Below are 23,823 nucleotides of genomic sequence, written 5' to 3'. Positions count from 1 at the left end.
ATGCCCGCCCCACCTTACAAAGAAATGTATCCTGGTCAAAGTTCGGGGCATATATACTACCTAGAACCAATAATGTGCCATCTAGTGTGCCTTTCACCATGATGTATCTTCCCTGCTCATCCACCCTCCGCTCCAACTCTACAAAGGGTGTCCCGTGGCGGACCCATATGGTAGCCCCCCTAGAAAAGGCGGAGTAGGACGTGGAATAAATAGAGCCTCTCCAACTCTTCCGCAGTGTATGAGCCTTAGAGACTGTTAGGTGAGATTCCTGCAAGAAAGAGATCTGTGTGTGGTGTCGTAGTAGGAATGCATGAATCCGATGTCGTTTCTGTAGTGCACCTAGCCCCCGCACATTCCAGGTAGCTAAAGTATAAGCCCCAGTTATGTCAGCCATAATCGCCTATGCTCTTGAAAGTTGAAAGTTGAAAGGATTTGTAAAGCGCTCTGCTACCAAGCGGTTTCCTGGCGCTAAGGGATTGACAAGCGGGGAAGGGGGAAGCACCAGGAGATTACTGTAAGGAGAAGGCGTGGGCAAACAGATGGGTTTTGAGTGCTTTACGAAAGTGCAGGTATATGGTGATAGACCTGATGGTCAAAGGAAGACTGTTCCAGAAACGGGGGGCAAGGGTGGAGAACCTAGTGCCGCCCACTCTGGACTTTCGAAAGCGGGGGACACTCAGGAGCGCCTGGGTTGAAGAGTGGAGGTTACGACAAGGGAGATAGGGGGTAATCATGGAGTTTATGTAGACTGGGGCTGTCCGGGCACGGGCCATGAAGACCATACAGCCCATCTTGAAGAGAGTTCTCTGCAAGATGGGAAGCCAATGAAGGGACTTGAGTAAGGGGGTGATGTGATGGAACTTGGGGAGCCGGTAGATGAGACGAGCGGCCTGATTCTGGATGGACTGGAGGCGCCGCAGTTCGTAGGCAGGAATGCCCACGTACAAACAGTTCCCGTAGTCCAAACGGGAAAGAATCATTGCCAGAACAATACGTTTGAGGGCATCAAGGGAAAGAAAACGGGAAATCTTGCGAATAATTCTGAGGGACAAAAAACAGGATGAAACAACAGTACTAATCTGAGGTCTCATCGAGAGGTCCTGGCTGATTTTGATTCCCAAGGTTTTACCTGAAACAGAGGGATCCGGGGGAGAGCCAAAGGTGGAGGGCCAGAAGGCGGGGGTCCAGGGGCTGGTAGGGCCGCCAGTGAGGACCAACTCCGTTTTGTCCGGATTAAGTTTAAGATGATTTTGATTCATCCAATCAGAAATAAAGATAAGTGCAGTTTGAAATTTAAGGACGGAATCTGGGGAAGAAGAGAGATCGAAAACAAGCTGGAGATCATCCGCATAATTAAATACAGAGACCTCCTTGTTAAGCAGAGAAACAATGAGGGGGTGGATGTAAAGTTTGAAAAGAAGAGGGGAAAGGGAAGTGCCTTGGGGGACCCCACAGGGCACCAAGCGGGTGGGGGCGGTAAAGTCCGAAAGTTGGACCGCCTGCGTCCGACCTTGAAGAAATGAGGCGAGCCACGTGAGAGCGGTCCCACGGATGCCCGCTGCTCTGACACGATCGAGAAGAATGGAATGGTCGACCGTGTCGAAAGCAGCGGACAGATCGAGAAGCACCAAGGCTAGGGGAGAGTTAGAATCTGCCTTGCTCTTCAGCTCGTCCAAGACGGAAAGGACCACAGATTCTGTTGAATGGGCCGGGCGAAAGGTGGTTGTCCTCAATGTAAGCCGAGAGACAGGAAGTAATATGGCTCTCCAGAATCTTGCCTAGGTAAGGAAGCAAAGATATGGGCCTAAAATTGGCAGGGAGAGTGGGGTTGGTGCCAGGTTTTTTTAGAATGGGGATGACTGTAGCTGATTTGAAAGAGGCCGGGACTGCGCCCTGAGAGATTGACGCATTAAGAAGGAACAGAAGAGGGTCAGGGCAGCCAGAAAACAGCTCCCTTAGATTATGTGCCGGACCACAATCGGCGGGGGAGCCTGACTTGACCTTTCTGAGAAGAGCAAGGAAGGATTCCATGGAAATAGGTGAGAAATGGTCAAGGGAAGGGAACGGTGGGGGGGACAGAGAAGGGGGAAGGGGAGAGAATGACAAAGGGATGTTTCGTTTGATATTGGCGATTTTCTCAAGGAAAAAATCGTTGAGAGAATGGCAGAGTGCTTGGGAAGGGACAGGATTGGGATTAGCTCTGTCGGATGCAGCTAAGTTGTGGACAATGTAGAAAATCTCCTTGGGTTTATTAGCCGCTGATATGATCTTCCCAGTGAAGTATTCCGTTTTGGCTAAGAGGATAGCTTTCTTATAGTTATGAAGAAGAAACCTATATCGAGCCCTCAGGGAGGGGCAGTAATTGCGCCTCCACTGGCGCTCTGACTGTCTAAGAGCCAGTTTGAGAGTTTTGAGATCACTGGAAAACCACTTGTTAGCTTCATGGAGGCGGCAGGACCTGACCCTCCTGAGGGGAGCGACCAGGTTGCAAGAAGTGGACAGCCAGCTGTTAACGGCGTCAACTTGGAGGTCAAGGGAAAGGTCGTATAAATCGGGGGAAGTGGTCACCAAGGAAGAACAGAGAGTATGAAGGTCCACCCGATTCCAGTTCCGGGCCGAGACGTTCTTAGGCAGGGGGAGCTTGTCAATAGCTCCAAGATCGATGGAAAAGGAGATAAGCGAATGGTCCAACCAGGTGCAAGGAAGGATAATAGGAGAGAGAATGGTCCGACTGACTGACCAAATCTGGTCGAGAGGGAGACCATGCACATGGGTGGGGGCGTGGATATGAGAACTAAAGTTAAGACAGCGGAGGGTATCAGAAAAGTCTTTAGATGTCTGATCTTCCCTAGGGTCTCCGGGCCAATAATTGAAATCACCCAATAGAAGAACTGAGGAATTGTTGATCACAAGGGTGGCCAAAAGTTCCTGTAAAGCTGGCACGAAGTGTGACATAGTTTGAGGGGGACGGTATACAAGGACAACAGTAAGAGGAACCAAGAGGTTGACCGAACGGGCAACCATGAAGTCCACATTCAGAATGGAAGAAGGGGAAAGGGGCTGGAACTGGAGATTAGACCGGATGATCATAGCCACGCCACCACCGGCTTTCCCGTCGGGGCGGTCGGCACCGTGGGCATAGTAGGAGTCGGGGAGTGCTGATAAAACATCGGGCAATGAATCTCCAGAAAACCAAGTTTCCGTGAGAAACAAGAAGTCAGGTATCTCAGTATCCAGAAGGTTATAGAGTTCCAGATGGTGCCTGGTGGCCAAGCCGGTGTTAAGGAGGTAGGCCGAGGCCACAACAGGCGGGCAGGAAAGGGAAAGGGGAGAAGAGACAGGAAGGACAACCGACTGAGGCTTGGGAGGTAGAGCCACAGGGGAGGGGGGATTAGGGGCAAGAATGCCAAGATCATGGATGTGTTCGAGCGTGGGAGGGCTAAGGGGCCAGTCATCTTGGTAAGCGAGGAGCTGTGCGGGAGAGTACATCAAGAAAGGAGCAGGGTCTGTGGCCCCGGCTCCCAACCGGTCGCGGACGGGCGCAGACGGGCTTGCCTTTGGCGCGCCTTCGCGGACGGGAGGGAGATGTCATAATATGCTGGCCAGAGGTGGGAGTGGCCGAGAAACTGCACCGGCAACCCCAGAGTACCCTCAAGATGGCGTCGGAACTCGCCGGTCCCCGCTACAGCACCTAATCGGCTGTGCGGAGGAACGATCAGCGAGGGAAAGGCAGTAGCGCTCAATGAGTGCAAGGCAAGGCGATAATTAAAAACACGAACACACGCAAATTACACAAACAAATAATTTTAAAATTAGCAGATTATCGGTGCTCCCGGCTTCCGCCTCAGGAGGTATGCGAGCTATTGTCAATCATGCGCGCAGCGCGATAATCACGCCAGAAGTACTTGCCAGAGGGGGGAGTGGCCGAAAAACTGCACCGGCAACCCCAGAGTACCCTCAAGATGCTCTTGTCATGTGTAATATATTGCCAATGTGAACAACTGATCTGTTCCTCCGGACATGGTATACCTTGAGCGCTGTATGGAATAAGACTAGGATATGCAATCACAATATAGAAGTTCTTTGCACCAACCTTGGGCACTGCCACTACTGAACATCGTTGTATCACACAAGAGCTGGTCCTATACAAATTTGTCATGCTGTTTCACTGTGCACCCGTTTAGTTTGCTCCTTACTACCATACCTCCACGAGGGAGAGATGGTCCACAAAGCCTGGGACTCAATACCTTCTGTAACAGCGCCTTTTATTCGATATGACTGCGTATGTGTAATGTTGTACAATGACAAAATGCAATAAACATATTCAAACAAAAAGATGCTCTTGTCATGAAGTGTTACTCTACCCCCTCTGTGACGCAATATAAATATTATCCAGGAAACGTACTCTTTCCCTCCCAATGTCAAAACTAACTTGGCGCAGCATATTAACAGTGCTGAGCCGAACAAGAAAATTAAAAACATAACAAGCCAAACTTGGGTGCATGCGCCTTTGGGGGGGTGGCCAAGCACTTTTCTCTTTCTCCTAACTGTCCTGCTGAATTTCGCCAGCTCACGGTACGCCTGCTCGGGGGTGCTATTCCGGAGCTTATTCTTAGGCACTCTCCGTAAGGCCCCGCAGGGGACAAATAGGTCTATCATGGTATAACAAGCCAAACGGGCCCCACTCCCAACACCCATGTTGCCATGAATCGAATCCCTCTAGACCCTGTTCCATGCATCAAATACAACTATAATTCTCCATTCCCCCCGGTACCTCCCCACATGCCATAATGACAATCATCAACCAAATGTCCCATAAAAGGATATCAAACTTTGCAGACGATCTGTCCACTTCGGATCGTGTCTTTTGGCCTTTCAATTGTCCAGCATATCATCCGCCGCCCTGGGTGTAACAGTTGGGAATAGAATCTTACTGTGGTCCGAATCTGAATGAACCGTACTGGTGTCCGTGTCTGTACTGATCTTCTCCTGATCTTCTCGAAAGTTGCCCACTTGTGCAACCGCTCCCTGTTGGTCTTCCTTCTGTTGTTTCCGCGGGGGTACGCGCTGTCCCATTATCCTCTCGAGACAGGTGAACCGCCGTCGTTTTGTCCCGGACTTCTCCTCGATCTGCCCGCAGATGTGTCTTGCGTTGCCACCTGACTACCATCAATGCCCATCACTTCCAGCCACTCTTCTACATCTGTGGGGCTTTCGAAGAAATGCATTTTTTTGTCATACACAATCTTCAGGCAAGCCGGGAACAGCAGTGCATACTTCAACTTGGCCTTTTGGAGTTTCTTTTTTACCTCCAGGTATGAAGATCTTTGTTTTTGCACCACATTGGTATAGTCTGGATATAGCAAGATACGACGGTTCTCAAATTGTATTAGGGATTTCTCTCTCGCCTTTTGCAGTAAGGCGTCCCTATCCCGATAATTCAGTAGCCGCACAATCAGCGGGCGGGGCAGGCGGCTCGGTCTGGGCCGTCCAGTAGGAATGCGATGTGCCCTTTCCACACAGAATTGCGGCGACAGACCCTCCTCAGCAACGTATTCTCTGAACCATTGTTCCATGAAGTCCTCTGCGTGGGCCCCCTCACATCGCTCCGGAAGGCCAATGACGCGAACATTATTGCGACGATTGCGGCCTTCCGCATCCTCCACGCGGTCCATCAAGGAGGCAACCTGCTGTTGCAACTGCTGGATAGAGGTAGTATGTTCTGCCACCGTCGGGGTAAGGTCTGTCACCACTCGTTCCTGGTCTTTAACCTTATCAGCCAGCTTGTTATGGTCTGCTTTGAGCAGAGAGAGGTTAGTGTTAAGGGCCCCAAGCTGCATCTCCATTGCAGTCCTGGATTCTCTCATTTCTTTTAGAATCAGGTCCAACTTGTCAGTCTGCTGCTCTCCGGTAGGGTTCGTCTCACCATTCCCAGACATGGCCCCTCCATCCTTAGCGTCTTGATTCTGCTGCGCAGCAGTCGGGCCATCCCGGCCTTCTAGCGTCTTCGCCCCTCTCTGGACCATGGCCAGGGATATCAGGGATTGCCCGATCTGTTCCGCGTACGTGTTGCCCAGCGCAGGCCCCGTAGCCAGGGCTATTCTGTTGAGGTACAGCCTCTCTCTGCGTCACTCCTTCTACCAGCCCGCAAGGCCCGGCATAGCGTCCAGCAAAGGCCCCGTCACTATGGCCTCATTCCTCCCTCCATCGATGGCTCTGCGTGTTCAGCCGCACCCCGCCTCCCCCGGGCCTCTTATACCCTCTTCGTGTGCTGACTGGCAGGGAAGCCGGTCCTCACCCCCTCGGGTTCCCCCACCGCACATCCAAGGAGGGGAATCTCAAAATGGCCATTTCCGCCCCATCCCCCGGGCGCAATGTTCACTTGTGTCATGACGCGGGTGGGGGTGGGAAAGAGTGGAGATACCCCCCCGCCTCAGGATTGTCCACCTTATCCATCTCACCTCCCGAGCCAGCACTCCGGGGCACTTCAAGCGCAGGATGCAGCCTGGGAGCTCACCGCCTTTTCAATACCGGGTGCACCCCTCCTGGTCAGTTGTCCCGGGTTCTTATCTCCTCTCCACCGTTGCGGCCGCGTCCGCGCCCCGAGCCACAGTGGCCCCCACCGGCAAGCCTTCGCAATACCGGGCTTCACCTCCGGTCGCGGTCCCCTAGAACGATCCGGGCCCGGCCCGCACACCAGTCCCCGGTCTCAGGCCCGGGGGTAAGGCCGCAACAGGCCTCCGCTGTGCGCCGGCTTCACTCTGCGTTCTGTGTCTACTGTCCTCACCCGAGGCCTCCCGGGGGGGTCCGCCACGAAGTTCTAGCTGCGGCTAGGGACCCTCCAGAGGCGCTAATCAGGGAGATCACACCCAGGCGGCTCCGGAGCTCAGGCTTCAGCAGTCCGCCATCGTGGCTGGCTAGCCACGCCCCCATGCTGCAATACCTGTTGCTGCATTTTTAGTAACTTTTGAACTGTTTGAGGCAGAAACACATTTTTTGGGGTAACATATTTAGTTGATGTGGCAGGTGATGCATTATGTTGCAAGTGCAGCAAATCTATAATTATGCAAACATTTCTATGCCCACACAATCACATAATTCCAGTGGCCCTGCATATGAGTCACCCATAAGGTAGGCCATGGACAGCCCCAAGGACAGGTTGCAGTGTATTTGAGAAGTTGGAAATGTACTTTTAAGTTTTACATGTCCTGGTGGTGAAAAACGAATGAATTTGTGTTTCAATACTGCAAGGCCCATCTCTTCCATAGGCTAACATTGAAGTTACCTTATTGCAGTTTATAAGCGTAATTTCCAAATGGGAAGGGATAATTGATTCATGTTGGGTGTCTCTCTAATCCCAATTTAAAATCCCAATTCATCATGTAGTCAGATTTTAAATGACACTTTTCAAAATGACGCATTTAGAAACTTTCCATTTCTTGCCTCTGCCATTTGGTGCCTGCTGCCTGTCTCTGGTCACATGACTGGGTGTTGTTTGCAGTTAGGCTTTGTTTTTTTGTTTTGTTTTTTACAGAGTTTTATATAGCGCGAACTTGACCTGGGAGCCTAGATGTGACTGGATGGACCATCACTGGCAGGATGGGAGGGAGAAGCTGGGCCCAGCCTCACTTACACCTGAATAGTCTGTGTACTTTCTCCACACAAAGGGCTTGACGGCCATGCATTGCCACTTCAGCCAGCTTGGAGCCAGGGCATGAGAGGCAGGGAATTCATGCATGTCAAAGACACTGTCTAAGATCCTCTCCCACCTTCCAGAACCAGGACACCAGTGTATAAAACACCACCACTTTAGTACACTTAATGATCTGTGAACACTGTGCTTTTACAAGGGTTGCCACTTTGCTGGACTGCTTCTCCACAAGGAACTACTGCCCTGCTGTGCTGACCTGTTGCCTGCTGGCCTCTTAAATGAGGAAGAAGAACTGGACCTGCAGCTCCACCTTGGACCCAGGACCCCAGAGTGATTCAAGGGGCTAGTCTGCTGGCCTCCTGATCTGAGCTTGAGGCTCCCCAACATACCCTGGACCCTTCTTAAGCAAGTTTCAGACCCCAAGAGGTGCCCATCAGGTCCTGGACACTTGGTGTGGCTCTTGAGCTCTTAAACTCATGCTTTTCGTGACCATGGATGGGGCCATTTGCACGAAACTGGACCGCTCGCACCGAAAATCAGCATGAGCAGTCGCAAGCCAGTCTCTTTGCACAGCAGTATAGTCAATCTGCAGGGGCCTGCCAACACGAAGCTGCAGCCTGCTCATCTGTGACACCTGGCCTGCTCTTCACGCAACGCCAACTGCTGCCTGCAATCCTCTCCTTGCTCCCGACGACCTTCCACACGAACGGGACTCTTAGCACTAAGCTTGAGAAGGTAAACCTTCAGCTGCACTAATCTGGAAATGTATTCGACCCATGCTCCATCGCGGTCCGCCTGAACGTTTGACTTTAACCTGGTCCAGCACGACCAGATAGCTGCATTTGGTGCTCTATGATTTTAGGAACTATATTGTAGTTTATTCTTTAAAAATTAACGACTGTGGTTCTACAGATCGGATTTTTGTTATTTTGTTGTTTTATTTATAAAATATTGCTCTATTTTTCTAATCTTGTGTGGGATCAATTTGTGTGGTGTTTTCATTGTTTTACTATTTGAAGTGTTGCACAAATACTTTACGTATTGCATCCAAGTTAAGTCTGACTGCTCTGTGCCAAGCTAGCAAAGGGTTATCACAGGTTACTTTAGGGTTTGCTTGTGCCTTATCCTGACTAGGATTGTGGTTGCTGCTTGAACAGTGCTAACACCCCAGTCAGCCAATAATCCAATTTCTAAGAGATAGCAATCACAATTCTTATATTAACCACTAACCAGACAAAAAAACTCAGCGATGTTCCACGAGTGGCATAGTGCAGTGCGAACTGCTGTTTGCGTTGGTCTTTCTGTCGCTCGGGTAGAAATTCTACCTGAGCGTCAGCTCGCCCTCGTGAACTTACCGTTCGCGAGCTGGAAAAAAACTCCTCTGCACCACAGGAAGTGCAGTTTTCTGCACTCCACGAGCTCCGTGAAGTGAAGAAAACTCTGCAACGGAGCGGAGTTTACCGCCCAGGCCTACCATTAACTAAACCTTTCTGTTTGGTATTTCAAGTATTTTGTTTCATTACGTTTAACTTCTTAAATGCTAAGACACTTAACGATCAGACTCAGTGTTTGATTGTATAACCGTTGCTGTACATGGTGTTTAATTTTAAGACCAAACATGGGCCTCAGTTTTAGGACGTATAATATGGTTTATGTTTTGGTGCCTGATTTTTCTATGTTTTAAATACCATAGCGTTCTCTGCAATATGTTTTCTTATCAGCATCATCATCCATGTAGTGTATTGCCTTTGGTTTCAGCCGCAGCAAAAATAGTACAAACTGCAGTTTGCAATTTTTTAAAACTGCTTTGTTGTAACTACCACCCTTTATTTTTGCAATTAATGCACCTTTTCATACATTTATAGTTGATTTCTGCTCTGGCTGTTGCAACCAGATTGTTGCCTCTTTTCAGATGTTGCTTTGCATCTCATCCAATCCACATCGTTTATCCATGATTGAGAATTTTGCTCCACGCTGCACGAGGTTGACCAGATTTCTGTGGCTCACTCTCTTTCCATTGGTCATTCAGTTAGATTACTTCCATGTTCATTGGACTCTCTTATGATAATTTTAGTCCTGGTTCATAATAAATTATCTAAATATTTTTTGTTGTGGGTTGGCTCTAAATCTACCCATGGGGAGGAAGCTGAAAAAGCAAAGCGGTATCTTGGTTGGGGCATATCACACTGTTCAGGGTTCTGTGCATGTTCCAGGTATTACCCTTGTGCATTGGGAACGAGGAAATGAAAACTGCAGCTCTCCTGCCTAGAATATATTTGGCAGGGAAAAGGGTGAGAGAAGGTGGCAAACAAGGCTTTTAAGACCCAAAGAGGAGGGAGACGGCAATAACAATCTTATGGCAATACTGTCAGGCAGCACAGCTTAGATTCCTAATGAAATGGACGAGAAAGGAAACTGTCAAAGTGCATGACTGACCACAATTAGTGCATGATTGACCACACCTTATTTAACGAGGCACAATGGGAAGTACCATGCCTGAAGGAATTATATAGACATATATCCAATCATGAAGCCCATGATGACAACCTGGTACCAGGTGGGGTACAAAAACGGCTTGGCATATTTTGCATCCCATAACACCTTGCTATCGGGCAGCCCTGACTTCTTCCTAAAGTGTTCAGCAAAAACGTCCAAGCTTGGAATGAAGAGGCATGTTGCAACATCAGGTGCATGTTTCATGAGGGGGAACTGAAGTCATTCATGCAAAAGAAGGAATTAGATTTGAAGAAAGAGAATACTCCATTACCATCAAGTGGGGCTTTGGGTCATGCATTCACTCAGCACTCAAAAACTGGGTGACAAGCTGATTGACACCTTTTGAGACCTATCTTCTGGAAGGGAGCACCTCAAAGCACCCCAAACCTACTATTTATAGACTTTTCAAATGGATTGAGACGACCATGCCAAGGGGCTTGGGAAAAAGAATAAGAATACCATTTGCAACACATGCTAGAAGTAGGGAGACCCTACATACTTGAAAACAAGCAGGCCAAGACAGACACAATCAGAGCCCTACTGGAGCGGATGTAGGTAAACGGGACCCTTTTCCTAGATTTTATGGTCCTACCCCAAGATCCAACAGTACTGGGAGGGGTACTCTGAAGACTACTGAAGATATGCGTGGGTCCACGTTAGGCCGCTGCCCAGATGTGAATCTACTAGCAGAATAAATATACCCCTTACACACAACAAAGGGCAAACCTATTTCCCACCTAGTCCTACCAGCAGGCAAACACGGTTGGCACAGTGGGGCGCACAGTTAATCCCAACAAGTGACCTATGCCTGCAAAAGGTGTGGTGGATCCTGACAATAGATGGCACTGTTCCAAATGGCAAAGTAGATGAAAGAATGTTTCAAAAACAGTGGCAGCCAGTAATCAATTATATGGCACAATACTTCTGAGACATGTAGTGTCCCTGCCACCAGTTGGTACAGAACATTCTGGAACTAGAACTATTGTACCTTGAACCACAGGCTTAATTAGGGTCTATACCGAGGAGCAGAAATGGTGATGGATGGTAACAAATGGCTGTAAAATGGCCTAAAAAGATATATAGAGATCTTACTTGCACCAGAGTATATTCCCAAACTGGAACAACATTTCTAAGGGAAGGGGCAGGGGGCAATTGTTTGCAGATATTATTGTTAAAACCCAATATAATATTGAAACATAATCTTACCCTAGGTCATGGCATTTAATGTATACTCAGCATGCCAATACAACAGCGGTGGTGCCATTGTTAGCAGTCTTTCAGCAGTCTGTTTTCTTTCCTTTTTCAATTATGTTATCAAGGGCTTAAATTTGGCTGGTAAGAAGTATTTTCTTTTGTCGGGTAAATCCTATGTATTTGGATCTGAGTCCAATGTCACCCATTGAGACCACTCTTTCTAATCAAATATGGATTATTATTTGAACCAGATTCCGGATAAAGACACCGTTTCATAGTTCGGGTTATTTTTCCACTCACCTTTTTAAAAGCAGAAGTCTTAAACTGGAGCCAAGTCTGCTGCTTTGTTTGGGTTGACAGATTATTTCTTGAAGTCTAAGTGATAATGCTGGGCTTACCTCTGAAAACTATCAACTCTATAGAGATCACTCATAAATGCATCAACATGGATCAACAGTCAACATATTAACTTTCCAGAGATGCACATCCATGTATTCTCTTTTTGGAGGAGAGGCAAAGCAGATTAAAAGGCCATGAAGCCATTTTAGTATAGAGAAATTAGAAGACTTTAATTAATTCATGGTATTCACCCCAACTGAAAGCTGTCGGATTAAGGGGCGGTTGTGTGACATGGCCAGGCTTGCAAAGAGTGAATCTATTTGTAAATTATTAACATTTAAAATGTGCACCATGGTTAAGAGTGGGTTTTATACTCCTGTTTGAAGATTACGAACTCCTAAACATCCTTCTAGGATAAAGCATTTGGAGTCAGAGTTGCACACTTTTATTCAGCCTCTGGTCTGTCCCTGGAATGAACATACCCTTGACATATTTAAAGTGTCTAGTAGGGGCAGCATGAAACTCTAACAGACTTTGAGAAGGATGTTTGCCATGACTTAATACTAAACCAATACAAACCAGTGTCTGGTCTTTAGAACCACATCAAGACTTGAGGAGCAATATTGGACACACACCTACTATTTCTGTAGGTTTAAAGTCCAATTTCTAAACAAGAAAGTTTATTTACAGAAGTGCACTGCTTGTTGTTGTAGAGCGTGCTCTGTGTCTTGTTCTTCTTCAGCTTGATAGTGAAGCATATTGTTCTGCAAACCTATAGAGATGGATGTACTTCTTCAGTGGTGCCAAAGCCACAACCGTTGTCCAAGCTGCTAACGGCACACAGGTTTGTTCTAACTGTTATGGTGGCATTGGGAGGATTGCCAGCTGCCACATGTCCTCTTTACCACACGTTTTTCCTACTGTGAAGCGATGTTCGATTGTTTTGCACTTGGGTGGAAGAGGTCATTTATTTCCCTACATAACAAGTTATACTGGATGCATGTAAGGAAATCATGCATCACCATACTTGAATATTTCTACTACTGAAAGGATTCTCTTCTATTATCCACAAAAGAGAGGTCGGATAAACACAAAAAACTCAACAGTAATGTTTTACATAAATAAGTACTTTTATTGTAGAGAATCTTAAAGATATCCTTATAGATCTCTGTGACACACATTACCAAATGAGACACACTTCATACTCCTGGTTAAATAGCTCACAGGTTCTTATTCAGTATTTTCTACCTTTTGTTGGTGGGGAGAATTATTATTCTGATCTAAAATGACACCAAGAGTGATCAACAATATGGCATAAATTTAGATTCAGCACACCATGTCTGAGCTTTACCCTACTTGGATCTCTTCATCAGCAAGCATATCTATTCAGTGATGTGAGAGGCTGAGTAGCTTTCAAGTGAGGAATGCATTAAAAGGTATGGTTGATTGTTCCTAAGGATGGTTGCAACTTATCTTTCAGTTAGCTGTATCTTCTTAGCAGTTTCATTTACAGCTTTCTAAAGGCTGTAGGATGCCTCTAAAAAGCTTGGCCTTCTGAAAGAGAAGCTGTAGCCGATTTATTAGTAAGATTGGCAAATGTGTACAAGAAATGTAACACTCTATAAAGACAATGAGAGTAAGTACTGTATAAGCGGGTACACATAGATTGAGTGCAGGCCTTTTGAAAGACCCTCGCTGTATTGCTTGATGCTATTCAAGGTATGGCTCTCCAGGTGCACATGGTTTTGAGGGTGGTTGATGGTGGTCGTTGGCAGTTTTCTGTGGGATAATGATGGTCAGTGAGATGCCGATGGTACTCTTTGGATGAGTGAGCTCAAAAAACTATAATAGGTTGGAGAGTGCTGTTCTCAAGAAAGGGAATTTCCTATGCGTTCTCCTTGCAGGGAGACCTTTTGCAACTCCTGTCAGGACCTGATGAACTCGAATCTCTCGACTCTGAATGTGTAAATATTTGTTCCGCCCAAACGTCCTGGAAGCTTGCTGGCACCTCTCTTAGTATGGGAGGGATGAAGAGTTATGGATATTTTGCAGTATTGAAAGGTAAAGTTCTTGGGTACGTTTGTCTTGTAGGTTCCTGCATCTCTACTTCACTTCCCTTGAATGTACCACAATCAAAAAATATCAAGCAGTGTCAGTTTGTTTATTTAATCCATGTTTGCTTATGGCTTAATGTCTTGACCTGAACCAAATGACTAGTGGTGTATCTATGCATCTATGACCATAGAGGTTGGATTTGCTCTCCATATTCTTTTTTCCCATAGAGCAACCCAGCATAGGACAAAAAAAAACTATTGTCTTTTGGAATAATTTTCACTTCAAACAATGAAGTCAATTTTTTAATGGTCTTGTGGCATTCTTAGGCCTAAATTTGTTTTATCTTGCTATTTCTATATTAGGTACGTGTTTCTCTAAAATGCAAAGAATTCTGCAACATTTGTTCTTAGTATGTTAGTATTAACAAAAGAGCTGTAATCTCTCCTCCCCAGCCTGAGTGACCAGCTTAGTGATCATATGTGGGTGATAGAGGAAGTGTGGGCAATGTTGGTGTTGGAATTGGGGGTCTCTGGTTGGCGCAGTGCAGCACTGGCGACAAGCAGGGACCCTCTCTTCCACGTCCGGGCAAGGGAGTTACACGCCAAGATAACCCCTGCTCACCCTCTAGGTAGTGTGGCGCAAGCAGTCTAAGCTAAACTCTGGAGTACATAGGGTTAAACATTTGCAGCATCACATACAACAATCATCAACCCACCACACAATGACACTAGACTGTATTTTTGTAAAAATATCTTCTTTATATATATTTTAACGCAGGCTTGTAAATACGGTCTTGGTACAAAAAAATGGTTCCAGTTACTTGTTAATAGGCCACAGTTCTTATTCTGCTTCTTCCAGTCTTTCAAAGGTGTTCTTTGGGGCCTTTTGCCCAGTTCCTGCCAAGTATAGTGCTTTCTAGCGCTTCTGTGTGCTTCCCAGCGCCTCTGTGCACCTCCTGCTTGAAAATCGGGCCCGGCCTGCCAAAGCTCACGCTTCTCGCGTGAGCAGCGAAGGGCACGGCCGGGTCTGCTCTCAGGATGAGTCACACCCTGTGTGTGACTTAATGTGGAGGGGGGCGCCGGCCACGGGGAATGTCAGGGGGGGCCTCGGGGGCCAGGAGCGGTGCGAGCCTCACTGGAGAGGGGAGGCTCGTGCCAGGTGCAGAGTCTGCAGCTGGGGGCTCCCGGGCACACAAGGTCACACAGGGCGGTGCGAGCTGCAAAGGGCAGGACGCTCGCACCGCGGGGGCACACAGTACCTTGGAGATCCTTGAAGAGGCTCGAGGCGGCAAGGTCAAGGTCGGCTCGGTGTCCTGCGTCGCGGTGTCTTCCTTCCTGGGCCAGTCAGAGCGGCGGCTCAGCTCGGGCTTGAAGGTTGACGTTGCGGCGCGAGCCGGGCCAGAGAGACAAAGCGCCTCGAGTCCTGGAAAGAGGGGGCGGCGCCCCGGGCAGCAAAGTGAGGCACAAAACAAGCCTTGGCAAAGCACAGGGAGTGCTCCTTCTCTCCCCAAGCCGCTGCTGCACACGAACGGCGGCGGCTGGGGCTTCAAGGCACTCTCTCCTTCAGGAGCAGGCGGGCAAAAGGCAGAGTCCGGTCTTGCGGTGCAGTCCGCAGTTAGGCAGGCGACAGGCACGGTGCTGGGGCCAGCGAGGCTGGTCTTGGCGATGTCAGCTGGGGCCTGCCAGGAAGCAGATGCGTTGCTCGGCGGGACGGGGGTGCCAAGGGCCTCTCAGAGGGCACAGTGATTCCTTCACAGCGCACTCCGCTTTTCCTCAGGAGGGTTTACCAGGCAGATGCAGATCTCACGGCAGCTTCTCTTTCCAGGGGGGGTAGCGCCCACTGTTCCTGGGGCGCAGTTCAGGGGGCAAGTTCCACAGCAAGCCCTTGGAGATCTTGGTAAAAGTTTGGCACAAGTTGAATAAAAGCAAAGTCTTTCAGTCTTTCTTCTCCTGCTCTCCTTCAGCAGCAAGGCACCCACCACAGGCCAGTCTCTTGGGGTCAGAGGCAGTACTTCTCCATGCAGCTTCCAGGGTCCTTCTCTTCAGGCAGAGCTTCTTCTTTGCGCAAACAGGATCTGATTTACAAGGAGCAGGGCTCCTACTTTTATACCCAGTTTCTTTTGTTCTTACAGGCCAGGGGGGCCTTTGCCTAACTGCTCTCAGCCCCTGAGCACTTGTTGTGGGTACTTCTGGTTTCTTCATTCAGTGTGAGGGCAGGCGCATCAGCCGCTCCCCAGGGGGGCGGAGCCAGCATTGTGGGGACAGGGGCTGCCAGGAGCACTTTGTTGACAAGCTTCGCCCTTCCTGGGCCAGGTGCAGGCTGAGTCATCAGTCGCTCCCCAGGGGGGCGGAGCCAGCATTGTGGTGGCAGAGCACAGCCTGATGCATAGTTCAGGGAAACTCCCACCTCCCACTAAGGTGTAATCCTGCCATTCACCACCTGTCATCCCCCAGCCCTGTCACTCACACAAACCAGACAGTCAGATACACATCCAAGCAGAGGCGGGCTGAAATGGTTAGGCAAGCAAATGCTAACTTTCTAAAAGTAGCATTTGCAAACACAGGATATTAAAATAAACTTTACTAAAAGAAGTATTTTATTATTCTGAGTTCAGGCATACTAAACATTAATTTTTACCATGTTCCCTGAGCCTGCTGGGATTATAGAGTGTAATAATTCCAGCAGCCCATCTGGCCTAAAGGGAACAGGTAGCCTTACAATAGTGAAAAACGAATTTGGCAGTAATTCACTATTAGGACATGCCACACACATCAGAGCATGTCCTACCTTACACTTACAATGCACCCTGCCCTTGGGCCTACCATAGGGGTGACTAATATGAAGTTAAGGGAAGGTTTAGGGGATGGCAAGTGTGTGCACTTGCCCAGCCAGCATGACAGTACCCGACTGCACGCAGGTTCTGCAATGGCAGACCCTAGACATATTTTAAAAGGCTGCTTCTGTGGGTGGCGCAACCAGCGCTGCAGGCCCACTAGCAGTATTTGTATTTACAAGCCCTGGCACTCCTGGTGCACTTGACTAGGGACTGACAGTAAACCAAATAAGCCAAACATGGACACCAATCAATGTAACAATTTACAACAGGGAGAGCATATGCACTTTAGCACTGGTCAGCAGTGGTAAAGTGCCCAGAGTCATTAAACCAACAAAACAGGTCAGAGAGAGTATTGGAGGAAGGCAAAAAAAGTTTAGGGATGACCCTGCCAAGAGGGCCAGGTCCAACACAACCCCCTTCCAGCCAAAACGCAGGGGAGACCAATCACTACCTTGATGGTCTTCACTGCTTTGGGCGATAGAACAAGGACCTGGCCCGCAACTGCAGGGGCAGACTCCAGTTCTACGCCAAACTGAACCCTTTTCAATTCCTCTGGGTATGCTCTCAGGGTCCACAAAGCCAATCCATGGGAAACCCTTCTCTACACCTGTGGACACCACCTGTGCAGCCTTGAACCTTAATTCGCTCACAGGTGTGTCCCAACAGGCAGACAGAAAAATGTCAGTGGCCACTGACAGTAGTCAGGAATGAGACCCAAGCCTTACGCCTCTCAGGGCTCTCAAATCTCTGTGGCCTTAAAGAGTGGGGGGCCGTAACCCCAGGTGCTTGGCACCCTTTGTCCATTCCTCCTCCTGTCAGGTCAGGTATGACATCCTGGCCCTGACCCACCAGCCCCAGGCCTGTACCTGACGGCTGTACCAAAGACTGGGGTGGCCGCTCCCACACCCGGTCCTCCTCCTTGGGGCTCTGTACCCTCCCACCTGGAGTGGTACCCCCTTCCAGAATTGTCAGGGCACCTGGGGCAGGTGACCTGCACAATTCGCCCACCAGTTCAGGGGTGCTATCCTGCAACTGGGGCACCAGGTCAGGGGAGACACCCTGCACCTGGCCCTTAAACCTAGGGTCTAAACCCTCAAGTTGACCCGGGGTCAGAGGCGAGGACTCCCTCCCTCTGCACCCCCTTCCAGAGTACTGCCCACTCCCAACTGGAGTGGTACCCCTGGAAGCGACATGGGCCAGGACACTGATTACAGTGGTCCTGCCCTCCAGGTCAGACAACATCTGAACCTGGCTTCTCAACTCAGGGACCCAACCCTGCAGTTGAACACTTGCCTGGCGCACCAGGACTTCCCGGGGAGCACGCCTGCCCCCCCTGAGGGTGGCACATAACTCATGTGTCGTGCGACAGTCTGCCTGGCGCAGATCTCCCAACCCCTGTCCCTCTGACAGTGCAGGACGATCCCCCAGGACAGAAGTGGTGTCCCCCTGGTCATTCACTGGGGACGCAGCCCTGCCGGCTGGCCCCTGACCCACTGGTTCTTCCACTGGGGACTCTTTCCTCCTCTCGCCCCTCCTTCTGGACTTCTGCACCCTCCCAACTGGAGTGGTACTGCCAGTCACCAGAACTACTGGAGCCCTGTTTACAGAGCCTCCACGTTCTCTAGCCACTGGGGGATCCCCCTCAAAGGGTGACTCATCCGGACAGCCTAGGCTCCCCACCTGGTGTTCCCTTAAAGAACCATCCAGGCTCTGAGACTGAGGTTGGGCACTACCGGGACAAAACCCATTCTCACTCCTTCCCCTTAAGGACAGGACGTGAGGCCCTACACCCCTCTCACTACTACAGGACCTAGCTGGGCTACTCTGCGCCACTTCCACCACTCTGGGCTGGAAGATACCTGAGCCACTCCCCACAGGATCACACCCCAATGCCTCTCCAGACCCTCTGGAATCCACCACAAGGTCTGCCTCCAACGTGAGCTCCCTGGGGTCAGAGAACTCACTCTCAAACAGGTGTTGGCATAGCTCTGGAAAACTGGGACTTAAAGTATGCTCTCCCACAATTGGATTACACAGCCCCCTAGCAGGGTTAACCAAATTATCCTTCACCTCACCATCCAGCACCTCACACACATACTCCACACCATCCTTCTGAGACTGGCCAGACAGTAGAGGACTGTCTCTGTCACACAACCCACACTCTTCTGGGCGGTCCGTGCACTCACCCACCAGGACCTCAACCATGGGGGAACCCCTCCCACCACTAGGACCATGAACTCCTACGCCAGCTACCCTATTCCCTTCAGGGACGCTGCGCACTACTGGAGCTACCTCATGCCCTTTAACCTCCTGGTGTAAGTTAACCCCCTCGAAGTCAGGCGCCATATCTCTAGGTGCGCGCGCTATGCTGTCTGCACTAGATACCTGAATGTTGCTGCCACCATCTGAGCTGGACTCCACCTCCAACTCAGCAAAGCTCAATCTCTGAGCTACACACATTTCTTGTTGCTGGGCTGACGCCCTCCTGGCCTCAAGCCCCTCGAGCTCCATGTCAAGTTTCCTCATTCTTAAGTCACGGGCAAGCTGTATTTTCATTTCTTCCAGGGCCAACTTCTTGGTTTCTAGCTCCAGTTGCCCATTTATTTCCAGCTCTGCCAACTTCAATTCATGATCTCGGGTTGCCTGTCTGTCCACCAGCTCCTCTGGCGACAGACCTCGGCCAGAAACACTGCAACCCAATGGGGAGGTTGCACCCCTCCACTCTGGAGTCAGGGGTCCCTCCAGCTGCTGTTCTGCATCCTCAAATTCAAAATCCTTTCCAGGGGCATTCCTTGCCTTGACCCAGGCCCTCAGCGCCTTTTGGAACTGCTCCCTTCTGGAGAGTCCGGTCATGGAAATGTTCAAATTTTTGCAGAAGCTCTTGAGCTGTTTCCCGGTGTAGTTTTCTAGTTTCTCCCAATCACAGTCAATAGAAGAAATGGATGCTGCCTCTTCCATTTTCACTGACACAGGCATGACTTCAAAAACACATGGAGATCTCTTCTCGCAAATCATAAATCAAAAAAGAGTCTGTGGCTTAAGTTACTGGACTGTCATCACTGTGCAATGGTCAATAGTTAATGTATGGACACTGCAAATGTAAATTCGCGATCCTCACCGCTGCGTCCAATGTTGGAATTGGGGGTCTCTGGTTGGCGCAGTGCAGCACTGGCGACAAGCAGGGACCCTCTCTTCCACGTCAGGGCAAGGGAGTTACACGCCAAGATAACCCCTGCTCACCCTCTAGGTAGTGTGGCGCAAGCAGTCTAAGCTAAACTCTGGAGTACATAGGGTTAAACATTTGCAGCATCACATACAACAATCAACCCACCACACAATGACACTAGACTGTATTTTTGTAAAAATATCTTATTTATATATATTTTAACGCAGGCTTGTAATTACGGTCTTGGTACAAAAAAATGGTTCCAGTTACTTGTTAATAGGCCACAGTTCTTATTCTGCTTCTTCCAGTCTTTCAAATGTGTTCTTTGGGGCCTTTTGCCCAGTTCCTGCCAAGTATAGTGCTTTCTAGCGCTTCTGTGTGCTTCCCAGCGCCTCTGTGCACCTCCTGCTTGAAAATCGGGCCCGGCCTGCCAAAGCTCACGCTTTTCGCGTGAGCAGCGAAGGGCACGGCCGGGTCTGCTCTCAGGATGAGTCACACCCTGTGTGTGACTTAATGTGGAGGGGGGCGCCGGCCACGGGGAATGTCAGGGGGGGCCTCTGGGGCCAGGAGCGGTGCGAGCCTCACTGGAGAGGGGAGGCTCGTGCCAAGTGCAGAGTCTGCAGCTGGGGGCTCCCGGGCACACAAGGTCACACAGGGCGGTGCGAGCTGCAAAGGGCAGGACGCTCGCACCGCGGGGGCACACAGTACCTTGGAGATCCTTGAAGAGGGTCGAGGCGGCAAGGTCAAGGTCGGCTCGGTGTCCTGCGTCGCGGTGTCTTCCTTTCTGGGCCAGTCAGAGCGGCGGCTCGGCTCGGGCTGGAAGGTTGGCGTTGCGGCGCGGGCCGGGCCAGAGAGACAAAGCGCCTCGAGTCCTGGAAAGAGGGGGCGGCGCCCCGGGCAGCAAAGTGAGGCACAAAACAAGCCTTGGCAAAGCACAGGGAGTGCTCCTTCTCTCCCCACGCCGCTGCTGCACACGAACGGCGGCGGCTGGGGCTTCAAGGCACTCTCTCCTTCAGGAGCAGGCGGGCAAAAGGCAGAGTCCGGTCTTGCGGTGCAGTCCGCAGTTAGGCAGGCTACAGGCACGGTGCTGGGGCCAGCGAGGCTGGTCTTGGCGATGTCAGCTGGGGCCTGCCAGGAAGCAGATGCGTTGCTCGGCGGGACGGGGGTGCCAAGGGCCTCTCAGAGGGCACAGTGATTCCTTCACAGCGCACTCCGCTTTTCCTCAGGAGGGTTTACCAGGCAGATGCAGATCTCACGGCAGCTTCTCTTTCCAGGGGGGGTAGCGCCCACTGTTCCTGGGGCGCAGTTCAGGGGGCAAGTTCCACAGCAAGCCCTTGGAGATCTTGGTAAAAGTTTGGCACAAGTTGAATAAAAGCAAAGTCTTTCAGTCTTTCTTCTCCTGCTCTCCTTCAGCAGCAAGGCACCCACCACAGGCCAGTCTCTTGGGGTCAGAGGCAGTACTTCTCCATGCAGCTTCCAGGGTCCTTCTCTTCAGGCAGAGCTTCTTCTTTGCGCAAACAGGATCTGATTTACAAGGAGCAGGGCTCCTACTTGTATACCCAGTTTCTTTTGTTCTTACAGGCCAGGGGGGCCTTTGCCTAACTGCTCTCAGCCCCTGAGCACTTGTTGTGGGTGCTTCTGGTTTCTTCATTCAGTGTGAGGGCAGGCACATCAGCCGCTCCCCAGGGGGGCGGAGCCAGCATTGTGGGGACAGGGGCTGCCAGGAGCACTTTGTTGACAAGCTTCGCCCTTCCTGGGCCAGGTGCAGGCTGAGTCATCAGTCGCTCCCCAGGGGGGCGAAGCCAGCATTGTGGTGGCAGAGCACAGCCTGATGCATAGTTCAGGGAAACTCCCACCTCCCACTAAGGTGTAATCCTGCCATTCACCACCTGTCATCCCCCAGCCCTGTCACTCACACAAACCAGACAGTCAGATACACATCCAAGCAGAGGCGGGCTGAAATGGTTAGGCAAGCAAATGCTAACTTTCTAAAAGTAGCATTTGCAAACACAGGATATTAAAATAAACTTTACTAAAAGAAGTATTTTATTATTCTGAGTTCAGGCATACTAAACATTAATTTTTACCATGTTCCCTGAGCCTGCTGGGATTATAGAGTGTAATAATTCCAGCAGCCCATCTGGCCTAAAGGGAACAGGTAGCCTTACAATAGTGAAAAACGAATTTGGCAGTAATTCACTATTAGGACATGCCACACACATCAGAGCATGTCCTACCTTACACTTACAATGCACCCTGCCCTTGGGCCTACCATAGGGGTGACTAATATGAAGTTAAGGGAAGGTTTAGGGGCTGGCAAGTGTGTGCACTTGCCCAGCCAGCATGACAGTACCCGACTGCACGCAGGTTCTGCAATGGCAGACCATAGACATATTTTAAAAGGCTGCTTCTGTGGGTGGCGCAACCAGCGCTGCAGGCCCACTAGCAGTATTTGTATTTACAAGCCCTGGCACTCCTGGTGCACTTGACTAGGGACTGACAGTAAACCAAATAAGCCAAACATGGACACCAATCAATGAAACAATTTACAACAGGGAGAGCATATGCACTTTAGCACTGGTCAGCAGTGGTAAAGTGCCCAGAGTCATTAAACCAACAAAAACAGGTCAGAGAGAGTATTGGAGGAAGGCAAAAAAAGTTTAGGGATGACCCTGCCAAGAGGGCCAGGTCCAACAGTTGGCATGAGCATACTGAATTCTGATTTTATAGTCGTTTTCAAAGTTCTTTGGATGCCCATACTGATTGTAGACTCCTGACTGTATCCTAGGAGATTCCATTAGCTTTAGAAAGAACACGAATCAATGGGTACACTATTTCTATTTGTCAATTTGAAGAATAATCAAAATTAAAAGTTGAATTGTATAGAAATTGGTAAAAAAGAAAAAAGCAAGCTGTTGTGCTCGGTGTGATTTTAAAAAAAATGAGACACATTTTCAATTTAAAATATTCTAATAAGTATTTGCCACAATCTGGTGTTTGAAATGTAATCGATTAAAATCGACAGATACGTTAAGGTGCTCTAATGGTCTCGTGACATTCTTAGGCCTAAATTTGTTTTATCTTGCTATTTCTATATTAGGTACGTGTTTCTCCAAAATGCAAAGAATTCTGCAACATTTGTTCTTAGTATGTTAGTATTAACAAAAGAGCTGTGATCTCTCCTCCCCAGCCTGAGTGACCAGCTAAGTGATCATATGTGGGTGATAGAGGAAGTGTGGGCAATGTTGGCAATGTTGGCATGAGCATACCCAGTACTGAATTCTGATTTTATAGTCGTTTTCAAAGTTCTTTGGATGCCCATACTGATTGTAGACTCCTGATTGTATCCTAGGAGATTCCATTAGCTTTAGAAAGAACACGAATCAATGGGTACAATTTCTATTTATCAATTTGAAGAATAATCAAAATTAAAAGTTGAATTGTATAGAAATTGGTAAAAAAGAAAAAAGCAAGCTGTTGTGCTCGGTGTGATTTTTAAAAGAATGAGACACATTTTCAATTTAAAATATTCTAATAAGTATTTGCCACAATCTGGTGTTTGAAATGTAATCGATTCAAATCGACAGATACGTTAAGGTGCTCTTGAAGGGCATTCTGCCACATTATATCATTCATTTCTGAATCTTCACATTGTTTTAGTACAAAAAATATATTTCTTTTCTCTAGGTACATGTTCATAGGTGGGACCAATTTTGGCTACTGGAATGGTAAGAAATGTTGCAATTTATGTAATGAATTTGATTGTGTAAATTATCATTCGCTGTGTATGCTACCATGTACAGGGATGGCTCCCAAAATGACTACTACTTGCAAGGATGGGTAATGCAAGTTCAATATTTTTTGTCAAAATCTGGACTGGACGAAATGTAGTTGTCTCTGCTTAAATGCATCTAAAATAAATTTAGTTGCCACGGGTGAAAAAAATAAAATGCCCATCATCATGCAAAAACTCTCAAAAACCAATGAAGACAATAAATTATAGCTTCTCCCACAATTATTTATTTAGAAATACTTGTTTGTTTTTGAACAGCTACTCCTAACACTAAGCATAACATGGTAAAATGG

At 48.9% G+C, this 23,823-nt stretch overlaps 1 protein-coding gene across 2 annotated transcripts in view; it reads left to right on the top strand.

The window, feature by feature from the left end:
• GLB1 (galactosidase beta 1) overlaps window positions 1–23,823 on the top strand; it is a 316,597-nt gene that overhangs the window by 114,184 nt on the left and 178,590 nt on the right. For both annotated transcript variants that reach the window (XM_078688334.1, XM_078688335.1), the window contains exon 9: window positions 23,425–23,465. In XM_078688334.1, coding sequence (XP_078544460.1) covers window positions 23,425–23,465 — 41 coding nt within the window. The remainder of the gene's footprint in view (window positions 1–23,424; window positions 23,466–23,823) is intronic.

Source organism: Lissotriton helveticus, chromosome 4_1, assembly GCF_964261635.1.
Source record: "Lissotriton helveticus chromosome 4_1, aLisHel1.1, whole genome shotgun sequence".
NCBI lineage: Eukaryota > Metazoa > Chordata > Amphibia > Caudata > Salamandridae > Lissotriton > Lissotriton helveticus.
This window is presented reverse-complemented; position numbering and strand designations above follow the sequence as displayed.